We start from the raw sequence: 15,231 nt of genomic DNA on the forward strand, positions 1-15,231 counted from the left end.
GATAATCGTTCTCCATCTTAACCCCAATTTTTTTTTCTAACAGTTTTTTACACCTGCCCAGGGTGACTTTAATCTTGTGTGGCGATATTGTTCTTTCCAAGTACAGGGAAGTAACTTTAAATTCCAAGATTTAAAAATATTCTGCAGTTAGAAGCTAAATTGAGCCCAAGCAATAATCAATATTTGCTTTGTCTTAAAAAACGAAAACTTTCTAACTGTAATTGAATGCGATTGAATCTGTACATCTATAATATTAACTAAAATAAGTACCTTTTTGACATAACTGGTAGCATCTTCTTCGGTGACAGGTTCAGCGGATATTCCACCTCTTCTTCGAGCCGGCTGCTGTACACTACTTGGTAGTGGTGAAAGATCTTCCGTATCTTCCGGTGACGTAACCTGTTGTTTAGCATCCTGTGCCGCTTGTTCCTGTAGTAAAGAAATATCTGTCATTCAAATTTTTGTACCAATTAATGAAAATTAATCAACATTAAAGTTAAAGTAATTAAAGCAATACTATGCATATAAACGCTGAAATTTATTGGTACAGAGTTTGAGATCCGGAGATCTAAAATGTCAGGAGTCCTGGATTTTGATCTGCGCACTTTCGTTCTAGCGTCTCCCGCTAAAAAGCTGACTTATTTCCAGGCAATAAGGAATTCTTTTTCCACAAGTAAGCGCTACAGGATCCAAGCACGGGCAGGATCCAGAAAATATGAATATGTACTACTCATTCACAGCATCAACAGCTTTTGTGCCATCATCAGAGTATACCAGTGGGTGTACTCAGTATGAATATTCTATCTAAACTAATGGAAGATCTGGACCAGGCATACATTTAATAAAGATAATGTTTTGCAGTTTATTTTGGAGAGATAACTGAATAAACTGAAGCAGTAAAATCATGTTAAATGAACGAACATCAAAATAACACACTCAAAGGAAATCGTTATTTACAAAATAATAGCATTCAATTTAGGCAAAACCAAAAAAATGGCAACCAATAAAAAACCTTTTCTGTAGCTAATTTCCAAATCAATTAAAATATCAAATTAATGGAAATTCCTGATGGCCACTTCCTGCTGAAAGTTGGTCCATGAAGAGAGAATTTTAAATTGATACGCGAAAGAAACAAATTTAATCAAGCGTACATGTTCATGGTCCCACTGGAATAGTCGCGACTGTAATGTATCCTACTGACCGACCAGAGAATAAAACTCTATTGTGGCTTGAATTTAACAGACGAAGAATTGAACTATTTTTTTTTTTAAAAAAAAAAAACACTTTTAGGAAGCTTAAAACATTTTACTTGGAGGGTTTTGTTAATTAAACACAAAAATATTCATCTACAACTTTTGTTTGAAACAAGTTTCTGGACGGAAAATTTTTGTACTTCACTTTTCAGACAGGGAAATAGGAATACCTCCAACTGAAATGTTATTTCCAAAGTTATTTATGTACGAGGGTCGTTTGAAAAGTCCGTGCAAAGTCAGAGAGATAGCACCACTGGCGAGTATCGAGGTTATGTTAAGTTAGTAGCATCTTTTGGAAGAACAAACACGCAAGTTTCAGCCAGATCGGTCTATTTCTTTGTGTTTGGCATTCGTTTGAATCGAGGAAGTCGAGTGATTTTCAAAAAATGGACGAAAAAGAATTTCGTGTGTTGATTAAACACTACTTTATGAAAGGCAAAACGCCTCAGGAGACTAAAGAGAAGCTTGATAAACATTATGGTGACTCTGCACCTTCGATTAGAACAGTTTATAAGTGGTTTCAAAATTTTCGGAGTGGCCATATGGGCACAAGTGACGCTGAACGTTCTGGACGCCCTATTGAGGTTACTACTCCAGAAATCATTGATAAAATCCATGATATGGTGATGGATGACAGAAGAATGAAGGTGCGTGAGATTGCTAGTGCATCTCGAATGAACGGGTACATAATATTTTGCATCAACATTTGGACATGACAAAGCTATCCGCAAGATGGGTGCCGCGATTGCTCACGCTTGACCAAAAACGAAATCGTGTGAAGTGTTGCAAGGACGGTTTGCAGCTGTTCCAGAAGAATCCGCAGGACTTTAAGCGTCGTTTCGTCACTGTGGATGAAACATGGATACATCACTACACTCCTGAGACCAAAGAACAATCTAAACAATGGGTTACCAAGGGGGAATCTGCGCCAAAAAAGGCGAAGACCGTTCCTTCGGCCGGAAAGATTATGGCGACTGTCTTTTGGGATTCGCAAGGAATAATCCTCATCGACTATCTGGAAAAGGGTAAAACTATTACAGGTGCATATTATTCATCGTTATTGGACCGTTTGAAAACCGAGCTGCAAGAAAAACGCCCACGATTGGCCCACAAAAAAGTCCTTTTCCATCACGACAACGCACCAGCTCACACCTCAGCAGTTGTGGTCGCAAAATTAATGGAAATAGGGTTCCAACTCGTTTCACACATCCCCCCTATTCTCCAGACTTGGCTCCCTCGGACTACTATTTGTTCCCCAATATGAAGAAATGGCTGGCGGGAAAAAGATTTTATTCAAACGAGGAGGTGATTGCAGAAACGAATGGCTATTTTTCATTTTAGAGCAGCGTTGGACAAAGTGTATAAGCCTAAAAAGAGACTATGTTGAAAAATAAAAAAGGTTTACCCCAAAAAATTAAGTAGTTTTTATTTTTGCAAGGACTTTTCAAACGACCCTCGTAGGTCTAAATTTGATATAAAATTTGAGAACATACAGGCATACCCATTAATACAATATTTTGGGAATAAAATGCTTTAAAAAATAAGTAGCAATTTTTTTTTTTAACTATTCTGGGGGCTAAGTGGTAAGCTTAGCGATGTGGAGTGGGGCTGGTAGTTACACAGCCACAGAACAATCGCCGCTTGCTGAAGCTGACATTTATAGAGGTCAAAAGTGCAACAAGGATCAATAAAAAAGAAAAACCCCGCATGAAAGAAAGAAAACCTCCCAGCACCGAGATTAGATCTGCTTTTCTTCTTTATTATAGTCACGACATATTTCTATTGGCCACTGTTCCATTTTCTCTTTTTAACCAACTTCTAAGATTATGTATAACTCTTTTCTAGTAATAAAGACTGCGGTATATATCTAAGAACAATTAATTTACTAGCTGACTTTAAATTAATTTTTAGGCGGAGAAAATAGTCAAATGATGATCAAAGCCTCAGATCCTAGCCTGGAGCAGTACTGGCTAAAGTAAATCTCGTCCCCTCCTTTGTTGTAATTCTGGGTCCACCCGATTGGGCCCCTATCAATAATTGTTGTTTTATTTTACTTTACCTTATTCCTAACAATGCATTCGTGGAGATTTTTTATTTAGAATTTTCATCGGGAAAATCGGTGTGAAGGTTTTCCTGCATAGGAAAAGCGATTGTTTACAAAATAATTCTGTAGAATAACTTAAAGCGGAAGCTGCAGTCTTAAAATTGAAACCACTAAAGCACAAACAATAGTCTTTTAGACAGAGTCATCACATTGGAACTGCAACATTACTAAATACTATTTGTAAAGTAAAGTACAGTAATTGCCTATTTTTTCAGGCGGGGCTTAACGTCCAACTACCATTTAGGTGACGTGGACGGAGGTGACTAGCAAACATACTTTACTATAAATTCTCTCATATTAACCATTAAATAAAATCCAAGACCATAGACTGGAGAATCGAACCCACTAAACCAACAATACATCTTAGCATTGCGGGTCTAGCCTATAACCGCCCAACATACTTTACGATAAATTTCTCATATTAACCATTAAATAAAATCCAAGACCATAAACTGGAGAATCGAACCCACTAAACCAACAATACATCTTAGCATTGCGGGTCTAGCCTATAACCGCCCAACATACTTTACGATAAATTTCTCATATTAACCATTAAATAAAATCCAAGGCCCTAGACCGGGGGAATCGAACCCACTAACCAACAATACAGCTTAGCTTTGCGGGTCTAGTCTATAACCGCCTAACATACTTTACTATAAATTTCTTTTATTAACCATTAAATAAAATCCAAGGCCTAGACCGGGAGAATCGAACCCACTAAACCAACAATACATCTTAGCATTGCGGGTCTAGCCTATAACCGCCCAACATACTTTACGATAAATTTCTCATATTAACCATTAAATAAAATCCAAGGCCCTAGACCGGGGGAATCGAACCCACTAACCAACAATACATCTTAGTATTGCGGGTCTAGCCCATAACCGCTCAGCTACCGATGTGGCGCCTATTTGTATTTCTTTATATTCTGAAAAACGTCTGCAATGCGTTTCTTTTGAACTTAGTGCACACTGACTGCACATCTATTTCGTCTGCTTCCTATCAGTAATTTTTGTAAAGGTACAAAGTACTTGGGGGGTTTAAGGGAAGAAGGGCCAATTGGGTTCAAACCCATGCCAATCATGCCTCCTCCTTCTCCTCCTGAATTAATAATAATCCTGTGAGAGAGAGGAGAGAAACCAGCTAAACGATATTCAGGATAACGGGCACTTCCGCTCATCCTATCCGTTCAAAACCTCAATAGTCGTATTTCCTGATGACACTGGGACGAAATTTCAAATATGAACTTACCGTAGCATTTTTTCACTATTTAATTTCAGATATTTCTGGTATTTACCATGATCACAATATCTTTTCTTGGAAGGACGTCACAGGAAATTGGACAGATATGGTAACGGAAGGTGTAGCTCCGGTCTGAAGGCCTAGTGAGGGGAGAAGTTCAAAATGGCTGGGGAAGTTCCGACTTATTTAGAGCAGGACCAACACAAATCTTGAAATACGACAATAATAAACTTACATTTTATAATAAAACCGGATAGAAGGATAACAGTAAAATTAACTCCCCACTAACTGTGAATATCGCCTTAACTTTCTGTCTGTAAACGACAATTTATCGCCATATGACAATTTAAATTATTGTGGAACATTTCTGCTGTTGTATTTATAAATAAACATTTAACAATAGAGGCTAGAATCTAAATTTGTTAGAGGACATGTATTTTGAAGTATTTACATTGTTATATTTTTTATTTATTTAATCTAAACAGGTTCAATATTGTAAAAGTAAACCATTTTAATTATTTACTTGTCTACATAATGTATATTTATAAAATACGGTATGTTTACTTAAACTGGAATATTATACATTCATTATGAGAGCACGGCTGACTAAATATCTCACTCCCACGACAATAATAACAACAACAACACAGTCTAACAACATAAACATTACTCATACACACATACAGTTTATTTTGTGTTATTCTGTATACCTTTTTGTATTTGTGGGTAAACGACCAATTGTTCAACACAAATTGGGTAATAAAATTTCTCACATCTTATAAAATATCTTGCGATTGTGTTCATTTATTTTTTTGGTTTGTCTGTCTTTGTGTCACTTAGGTCTGTTTCTTTGTGTTTGGAATTGAGAACGCTAACTTCTCTGCCAAAGTAATGGCCCTGCGAATTTTCATTTTCATAGGTTTTTCTTAGAAAATGGAGTTTGTGTACAAGTTCCTCACCAATTGTGAAAGTCTGCACGAAAGAGATGTAAAAGAAAGTATCGTAAGTTTCCAGTATCCATATTTACAGAAATTTAGCATCAGTTTTTTTGGCAGCATTGGAATTGACAGTAACATTTAATAATGTTTCCGTTCAATACGACAGTTTGATTAAAGTGTACCTCATCTTTCCGTCAACTCCAGGAGGTAGCCGTCAGAAAATTCATTCGTCATTTCTGGACAAGTTTTTGTCACTGGTTTATTCTTTCTTCTTATTTTTTCCCCATCAAGTTTTACTTACGCAGGAGGAAAATGAAAATTTGTAATAAATGAATTATTTTATTATTCATGTACAGACGAATTTATCTTGGCTTTAATTGAAAACTAAAATTCAATTAAAAAATAAACTCCGGCATTCTTCACTCACTCTAAGTATTGAAACTAAAATATCTCTCCTTTAAGGACGCCTGATGGCAATTGACACGTCATTAAAAAAAAACAAAAAAATACGAACAAGTACGAACATGTTCATTCAGCATATTGAACCAAGTTATTTAGATTTCTGTTCTAAATTAAAGTTTGAACAGTGTTTCTCTACAGACAGACATCTGCCGTGATGTTCGTTCTCATGACCTTTATTTAATGACCACAGAGCAGACCAGCCAGATATTGTGTGTGCAGTTCATTAGAAGTTCTACTTGATGTAAAATTAAAGAGTCTTCTTACAGATGAAATAACCACACAACTCTTACTAAGATCATTTCTGGAGTCTGTGAGTTAAAACTTGAGTAGTAAGAGTATAAATAATCGACATTTCTGATCTTTCATTTTTGATGTCGCTTTTCATACGAAGTCTAGAGAAAGAGAGGTAAAACTGTTAACAGCATTCTTGGGACTTGTGGAATGAAGTGAAAATGATTTAAAATTTAAATGAAAAGAGATAAAACAAAAGAAACGAGAGGAAGAAGTGGATAAAATGGCCTAAGAAGGAATTTTTAAGTGTTTCAGTTGGACTATAAAACTGAATGTGTACAACCCCTAGCTAGCAAGCAATGCAATATACCGAGTCGTCTTGAATAAACAAATATGGCGGACAATTCAAAGAAGAAAGAAATAAAAGAAGATGCATTAAGTACCGAGAGAGCACATGAGTTGATTTGTAGCCGCTGCTATTCGACATCTAGAGTACGTGGAGCCATTAGTTTCTGGGAGCCAGACATCAAACTGGTACTACAGAAAGTAGTTCTAGCATGACTTCTAGAACTAGGACAACTGCCACTTTTCTATGAGAAAATAACTTTAAAGGTTTAGGAAAAAGGAGAAAGTGCATGCTATGAAAAAATCTACAATTATCGCAATTTTTCTTATTCGGTAAACCTTTCATTTTATCAAGTTCTCCTTCATGACTATGAAGATCTAGTAAAAAAAACTGTGCAGAAACTGTGTCTATCTAATGACTAAAAGCTGTGGCTGGAGTTACGAAGAGAATTAATGATTACCTTAGTGAACCAGACCGGAAAAAAGCGAGAACGGGAAGCCAGTTCTTCAGAACATTAATCAAGTCCGGCTGCTTGGTCAGCAGGGTGTTAGAAAAATGATTTCCAAACAATCTCGAGGATATACTCGTATAAACTTTGGTCGTGCTTCATTAAACTTTTGGCGACTAAGATTGTGGTGGTGACCAGTTAACATTCTTTTAGCATCATCAATAAATCATCAACATGCTCATCAACTCCTAAGCTCCAAGTTTTGTTCTGTATACTCCATTTACCATTTCTAATCCAAGCAAGGAGGAGTGGCTCTTTATTGTCACATGAATAGGTCACACATTCTTTGCGCTAAGAATATCGCGTGGTCTAAAACTTTTAATACTGTCCATTTCTTAAACTATGTTTTCTCAGTTCCTCAAGTGTTACAATTTTTTATTTTTAATTTTTTTTAGGTATTACGAGCAGGAAATACGAGCAGGTATTACGAGCAGGAAATACGAGCAGGTATTACGAGCAGAAAATACGAGCAGGTATTACGAGCAGAAAATACGAGCAGGTATTACGAGCAGGAAATACTAGCAGGTATTACGAGCAGGAAATACTAGCAGGTATTACGAGCAGGAAATACTAGCAGGTATTACGAGCAGGAAATACGAGCAGGTATTACGAGCAGGAAATACGAGCAGGTATTACGAGCAGGAAATACTAGCAGGTATTACGAGCAGGAAATACGAGCAGGTATTACGAGCAGGAAATACTAGCAGGTATTACGAGCAGGAAATACGAGCAGGTATTACGAGCAGAAAATACGAGCAGGTAATACGAGCAGGAAATACTAGCAGGTATTACGAGCAGGAAATACGAGCAGGTATTACGAGCAGGAAATACGAGCAGGTATTACGAGCAGGAAATACGAGCAGGTATTACGAGCAGGAAATACTAGCAGGTATTACGAGCAGGAAATACTAGCAGGAAATACGAGCAGGTATTACGAGCAGGAAATACTAGCAGGAAATACGAGCAGGTATTACGAGCAGGAAATACGAGCAGGTATTACGAGCAGGTATTACGAGCAGGTATTACGAGCAGGAAATACTAGCTGGTATTACGAGCAGGAAATACTAGCAGGAAATACGAGCAGGTATTACGAGCAGGAAATACTAGCAGGAAATACGAGCAGGTATTACGAGCAGGAAATACGAGCAGGTATTACGAGCAGGAAATACTAGCAGGTATTACGAGCAGGAAATACTAGCAGGTATTACGAGCAGGAAATACGAGCAGGTATTACGAGCAGGAAATACGAGCAGGTATTACGAGCAGGAAATACTAGCAGGTATTACGAGCAGGAAATACTAGCAGGAAATACGAGCAGGTATTACGAGCAGGAAATACTAGCAGGAAATACGAGCAGGTATTACGAGCAGGAAATACGAGCAGGTATTACGAGCAGGAAATACTAGCAGGTATTACGAGCAGGAAATACGAGCAGGTATTACGAGCAGAACAGTTCTGAACACCTTTCAAGAACGTCTTAAGAAAAAATAATATTTTTTTAAAAATAAATGAACGTGAAACACTTTCGTTTTTTCTTGAACCCAGGTGTGACCAATGAGAACCCAGCGCACTACAATCAGCACCATTTTGTAAATTCAATCATGCACCATGACCTTCACCCAGTCATGATGGAAATACCAGTTCCAAACAAAGTTCATTAAATGTTGTTGCTGGGTAAATGTCAAAAACCAGAAAGGAAGCCAAAACTGAGCTACGCTGTTCTCTGGATATAAAATATTATTTCATATGGTGATGTAAAGGTCATTCATGTGCTAATATGATTCAGAAGTTTGTGGTTGACATAGTCAATCAACGAGCCGGAAACCAAGACGATTTTAGCAATAATTAAAGTCAGCTTTTACTTCCTACAAAGAATCTATGTTACCTTCTATAATCTTTAAATTTAAATGGCATTACGTTTTTTAAACTTGGACATTTTATTGTCTTGCTTAGCCGCAACAAAAGGCTTTGACGAGAAAATAATTAAGAGTTGGAATGGGGTCACGTCTTCTTGTTTCTCATATCAATTTCACTTCTAACAGAAACTTCTTCAGAGCTTACAGGGAATAAGAACTAGGAATAGTTTTAGGTTTAGCGAAACCTCATGGTAAGAAAACTGGTCACAAATCTAATTGGAAGCCACAAAGTCGAGCGGGATTAGTAGAAGACCTCAAAATATATCAAGACACTTTTGGACATGTTCTGACAGGTCTTTCTCCTCTTTTTGTTTTTTTTACTTTTCACCCAAAATTTTAAATTGTTTATTCCAACATTAGTAGAAATCATATTGTTCTCTTTCAATATAATTAAAATTTTAAAAAAGAAAATAAACAAACTAAAAAAATAGTTAAGGAGCAATTCAATCAGTAAAACTAGTTTATAAACAGGTAGAACTCATCCCGATCGTAGAATATTTAATAGAAAGTTGTTCTAGGGTAATAAAGACAGGTGGAATAGCTCAGGTTAATAACAAAAAAAACGTCGGCAGTTGGTGGCCATGAAATAAGGTCAAGGTCCGAATTATTAACTAGAAGATTGGGAAGGAAGTCTGGAATAGAGCCGACTCCAGCAGTAAGTAGAATAGATTACCTAACCTGGAACGCTCCAGTTAAGAAGCCATATTCTAATAAATAATTAAAAAGTCAGAATGAATCGAAGCACTAGGTGATAGATAGAAATCGATTAGAAAATTTTGGTTTCGCAAAGAAAACTTTTCTTAAGGAAGAAAAGCGCACCCTGATTGGCCTCTAATAAATAATTATTCTCTTTCTTATCACTTATACTTTTGATGTAATAACTAAAACAGCGTTAATAATAAAAATAACTTCCAATATAAACAAAATATTCGTTAATTACATAAAATGGTCTATAGTATATACTATATAATACATAATGTTTATCAGTAAAGGGAGAGAAAGATGAAAAATTACTTTGATCATTAAACAGAAATTAATATCTTGCGAACTAGTGAAATGACGTTATCAAAGGAATGTATCGTTTTAATTAAAGCGATCGCAAATAATAACTGTAATCAATTGGTTGCTTTCTATTAGGAGGAGCCTTATTAAATTTCCTCGCTTTCTCTTGCGCAAGAGAAATGATTGTTTCTCTGCAGATGAAGGAAGCCCTCTTGAGTTTTTGTAAATTTTTTTTTGGAAAACGTAAAGAGATTCCCAAGTAAATAAGGGATTATTATGGCAGCTACATCTTGTAGGAAGATAACAAATCTTTACAAATAGTACAGAATATTGTTGTGTGACAAAAAGAGATTGATAAAGTATTAAGGTTTTCGTCAAGAGAATTAAAGAAGTATAATGATTTGTTCTTTGACGTGGAAACTGATGTACAGCAAGTTTACTGGACGAGAAGAGATATATGTTATACTAGACTTGGAGAAAGCCTGTCAAATGTTGGACCATTTTTCATTCAATGTAAAAAAAATATGGTGAGAAAAAGCCACTCGACTTTCTCTTATTCCAACACTTCCGGTTTGTAAGTGAAAATGGTTAAACCTTGGTTATATGTTAGCGACGAATTTAATTAACGGGTGACAATTATGGTTTGATGGAACTGTTGACGAGGAGAGACTTAAAAGGGAAAAGGGAAAATCCCTCTACCTTGGAAACTTTGCAAAAATTGATTTTTTTAAAGAAAAATTCTCAAGTGAAACTGAAGTCCTTATATAAAGTATTAGGTTTTCCAGGGTTAAAAGGGTGCAGAACGGAAATCTAACTAAAAAACATTCCGGAAACTGGCACATGCCGAAATTTGAATAAAGATATTACACTGAACTGGAAACATAATCATCACACTGCACCAGAGGTCGCCAAAGTGGTCCATATAGACCCCTAGGGGTCTATTTAACAAAAGTAGGGGGTCGATCTGAGCCAGGGGGTCGAAGGAAATACAATTTCGAACCCAATATAGCGAACCTTGCCAAGAAACACCAGGCACACCCATCTCATTAATTAAGAAGCAATACTGTAGTTACTTTACTTATTTATAATTACTTATACTTCTTATCTTAGCAATTCTCATCTCCTAACCACGCGTAATTTCTTTATCGAAGCGATCTAATCTAAGAATACTTTATTAAATTACTTTAATAAATGTTTAAAATCATAAAAATAAATGTACAAATACAGTATACCTAATAGATAGTTTTATTTTAATTAACTGAAAATTACTTTTATGAGGGTCGATGGAGATTTGGAAAAATTATACCATGATCAAAAAAGTTGGCGACCCCTGACCTAGAAGAAATGATCAAAAAGTTACTGAAGAATGATTAAAATTTAAGTTTTAGATCTATTAATGTAGTTCGGCTACAAGAGTACAAAGTAAACTCATTAGTAAGCGCTTAAGCTGTTGAAGTGAAGAGTTGGCCTCATTGGAACGAAATGTCCAGTAATAAAATGAAAGGATTATTTGAAGAGAGAGAGATCAACAGTTGCATAAAACATTATTAAACTACAAGTGAGAATAATTGAGGGTTATCTTTTATGGCGGATCTTGCTTACTAACCTAACTTATTTCCATATATTCTACGATCTCGTATCTAAGGATAGATAATATCAAATTAGAATATATTCAAGTAGTGAGTTGAAATAACGATGAAAGAAGTGAATCAGATATAGAATGTACACACAGGGCCTCACTAACCAAGGTGGAGCAGTGAAGTACGTGCGAAGCTCGAAGTAACTAGGACTTTGGCGAGTGGAATAATTAATTATGCTAAAAGTACAACTTGAAAGTAATAAGGACGGAGCTTGCTTTTTTCCCAACAATGTTGTATATTAACGTTATGCAAATAAATTATATAGAGCAGTATTGCTTGATTTTAATTAGAACTTCTTTAAGATGAAGTAAATCTACATCTCTTGGCATCATCATTTGCTTTGCCTTAGCGATGCAAGCAGACGTAAAGCCCTTGAAGGGTAAAAGGGCAAAAGTAAACCCTTATTTTCTAAGGGAGATCTTTAGAACTGAGAACAATGACATGGCGCCCTGAACATGAAGGACATTACTGTCCTAGATAGATTAATAACGCCTTAAACTTATGGCACTTAGAAGTTGAAACCTCTGTACACACACAAGTAGTTAGATGAAAAAAGAAAACAGAAAAAGAAATCGGAAAATTAATTTTGTAAGTTAGGAACTTGGTGGAAAAAGTAATGAGCAATGAACCGTCGTGGTGTAACGGTGAATCGTCCCAATACTTCTTCGTCACAGCTTTACCAGCTTCACTGGGCCAAGGTAAAGAAGGATAGTGCCACACTCTGGCTCTGTCTCCTCCCTAGCTGCAGCGCCCTGGATATTACATTTTCTTGCTTGACTATATTGCTTTCTCGTACCTAGATCCCCCAAAATTAGAAATCTATAAATGGTAAACCTAAGGTATTTGGGCGGAAAATAGTATTGCCAACAATAAATTGCACTTATGGACGGATGCTCTGAAATTTTTGCTAACTACTAAATATAATATTCAATAAGAGCAATGTAGCAACAGAATTAACTTCTAGAAAACAATTAACGAAACAGTTTCAGCTTTAATCTAAATTAACACGTATTTCTAACGGAAGTAATCACGTAAAATATAATAAATTTAACAGAATTAAGTTCTTTAAATGAACGCAATTAGAAAGAAGTTCAATTTAATATTATATAGATTATTACAGTTACAAATTCATACAACTTCTTTTTCCTGACCATCGTTTTCTTCTAACATGGAGTTGTTACTAATATTACTTCGCTCTAAATACAGGTTCATTTTTTAGTAGTAAGTTTACTCGTTACTAATGTGACGTAGGTGGTAGTACGGTACAACTACCTACGTAACATTAGTGAAACAGCATCCAAGAGGAAAAATGCCCCCACTTCTCCCACAAAACTTCACTAAAATGATGAAGGAAAACAAAAAATACGAGCTTTTCACGAGGGTGTTCAATGTAAAAGCACCAATCAGTTGGAGTGTTTTTTTTTTCAAGGAATTCGCTCAGAAATTCTTTCAAAGTTGGTAATTTCATCATTCAATCCTTATTAACCCATAAGTTATATAAAGTGATTGGTACACGTTACATTCAAATGGCACTTTATATATAATAAAGGAAGCCAAACCAGGTTTCCTGTTAGAATGGTTCAAATAAAGGTTAAAACAGCTGCAATGTTACGCAACCAGCAAGTGAAAATCGTTAGAACTATTTACTGAGAAAAATTGCCAACTTAATGAAGTGACACTTCCGGAATCCTATTTATTGGCCTTCCGTTGAAGGTACCTAAATCGAAACTTCAAATTTTAACTAATTGTGGAATTTTCTTTTTCTTTTATCTAAGCTGAACAACGAGAAACGGAAATGATTTATCTGTAAAAATCTTTGTTTTCACATATGGGGATTCTTAAAACTTACTTCCTGTACAAAAAATTAAAAATCTGCTTAGCTGTGACTTCCTCTTTTTTTTTAAAAAAAAAAAAAAAAACGCAGCGCTTGGATTGTACACTTTAAATGGCCGTGGTTACAGCAAGGAATATTGCTATTATTGTTCTAGCGAAAAATTGACGCATTTTCATATAAGTGTATATATGAGGTGCTTTTCCAGATTTTCTAGGCTTCATTCTTCCGTTCCGAGAACTTCACCCCACCCCCAACAACATTGTAGGTAAGTTCATTGATTAAAAAATAATTTTTGATTGAAACTAATCAAAGTAAGTTAGGATTAGGTTATAGTTTTAGGAAGCGTATCCTACGGTGAACTTAAATGTTTCAGTGACAAATTTTTTTTCAATTAAAATTATGGATTATTTAATTGTGGTACTGGGTTCGATTCCCGGTCTTAGGCCTTGGATTTTATTTAATGGTTAAATGAGAAATAGTAAAGTATATTACGTTTGCTAGACGCCTTCGTCCACGACACCTAGTAGTTGTCGTGGTAGGTAGTGGAAAAATAGGCGATTACTTTAATTTACTTATGAATTATTTAAATTTTTCATCTAGCAAATAACCTAATTATTAAACACAAAGTATTTTATGGTTTCCAGTTTTTGGAAACGACCACGTAATATAAAAAATTCTCATTACATATATGTTATCTCCTTAAATCTACATTAACATCTACACGTACCCATCTAGAAGATATATGAAACAAGCGCTCCTTGAACTCGGTGTTAAGAATTCAGAGAGAAGTATAGAAATAAGAGAAATATTTCATGGAGAGAATTAAGGCAATGTGACGCCTAAACACAAATTCCATTATCGTGGCGTTTGGTGCCAATAATAAATACAACGACACCATTGTGCACGACACTTCACCAGTAATCTCATTAAATTAAACTAAAGAATGACCTTGCCTATAAGAGTCGAGAAATAAATAATTTGTATGGCTTAAAATTTGCGTAAATTATTTAAATAGAAAAAATACAATATATATGTTTTTTAGCTCGGCTTAAACCACAATGATAAAGGTTTTGGGGTTCGGTTATGTGCTATTTCCGATTTTGAAAATCGTGAAGCCCTTTTGCCTAAAATTGAAAGCCAACTCGATAATCTTAAGGCATTAATGGCTGACCTTCTCGCCGAGTTTCAATTTGGGAACCATAGACTTCACCAAATTACTTTCAAATTGGTCCTCGCAAGGGAAGGGAAGGAAGCCATCTCCGCCTTCTCTTTAACGTAACGTTAAACGTTTTAAAACAGCTGTTCAGGTAGAAGAAATATACATACTATCAGACAGTGGTTACGATGTGAGGCTCCAACAGAGGAAACGTTAGGTTAACGCTCCAATGATTAATCAATATCTTAAGAGATTATGGAATTGGGTTATCTAATTTTATTTTTTCGTAACCTTTATTAAAAACAAGGTTTACAGGAAAGTAAAGCCCCAAGCTAGAGAAGTCTCTATTTTGTTAGTTATTTATGGTAGAAGTGTGGGAAGTTTATTTTTCCACTCACGCATGCGCGTAGCGAGAGGGCAACTAGGCGAGTAAATTTAAAAAGAAAAAAAGATGATTCAAGCGATCAATATTAAATTTCAATAATTCGAAATAAAAACTCGAAAAAATGAAAACGAAAAATCCGCCTAAGAATATTGAATTAACAATATTGGATTAATTTAGGGTAAAATTTAAATTACTGAGCTATGCTTAAGTTTAA

The 15,231-nt window shown here is 35.5% G+C and overlaps 1 protein-coding gene across 2 annotated transcripts in view; it reads right to left on the reverse strand.

Annotated features, from left to right (window-relative positions):
- Positions 1–15,231, reverse strand: part of Pka-R1 (protein kinase, cAMP-dependent, regulatory subunit type 1) — a 110,091-nt gene that overhangs the window by 18,972 nt on the left and 75,888 nt on the right. For both annotated transcript variants that reach the window (XM_074121678.1, XM_074121684.1), the window contains exon 2: positions 271–429. In XM_074121678.1, the coding sequence (XP_073977779.1) occupies positions 271–429 (159 nt within the window). The remainder of the gene's footprint in view (positions 1–270; positions 430–15,231) is intronic.

The sequence above is a fragment of the Rhodnius prolixus genome, unplaced genomic scaffold (assembly GCF_049639745.1).
Source record: "Rhodnius prolixus isolate KJV_2025 unplaced genomic scaffold, Rpr scaffold_1, whole genome shotgun sequence".
In the NCBI taxonomy this organism is placed as follows: Eukaryota; Metazoa; Arthropoda; class Insecta; order Hemiptera; family Reduviidae; genus Rhodnius; species Rhodnius prolixus.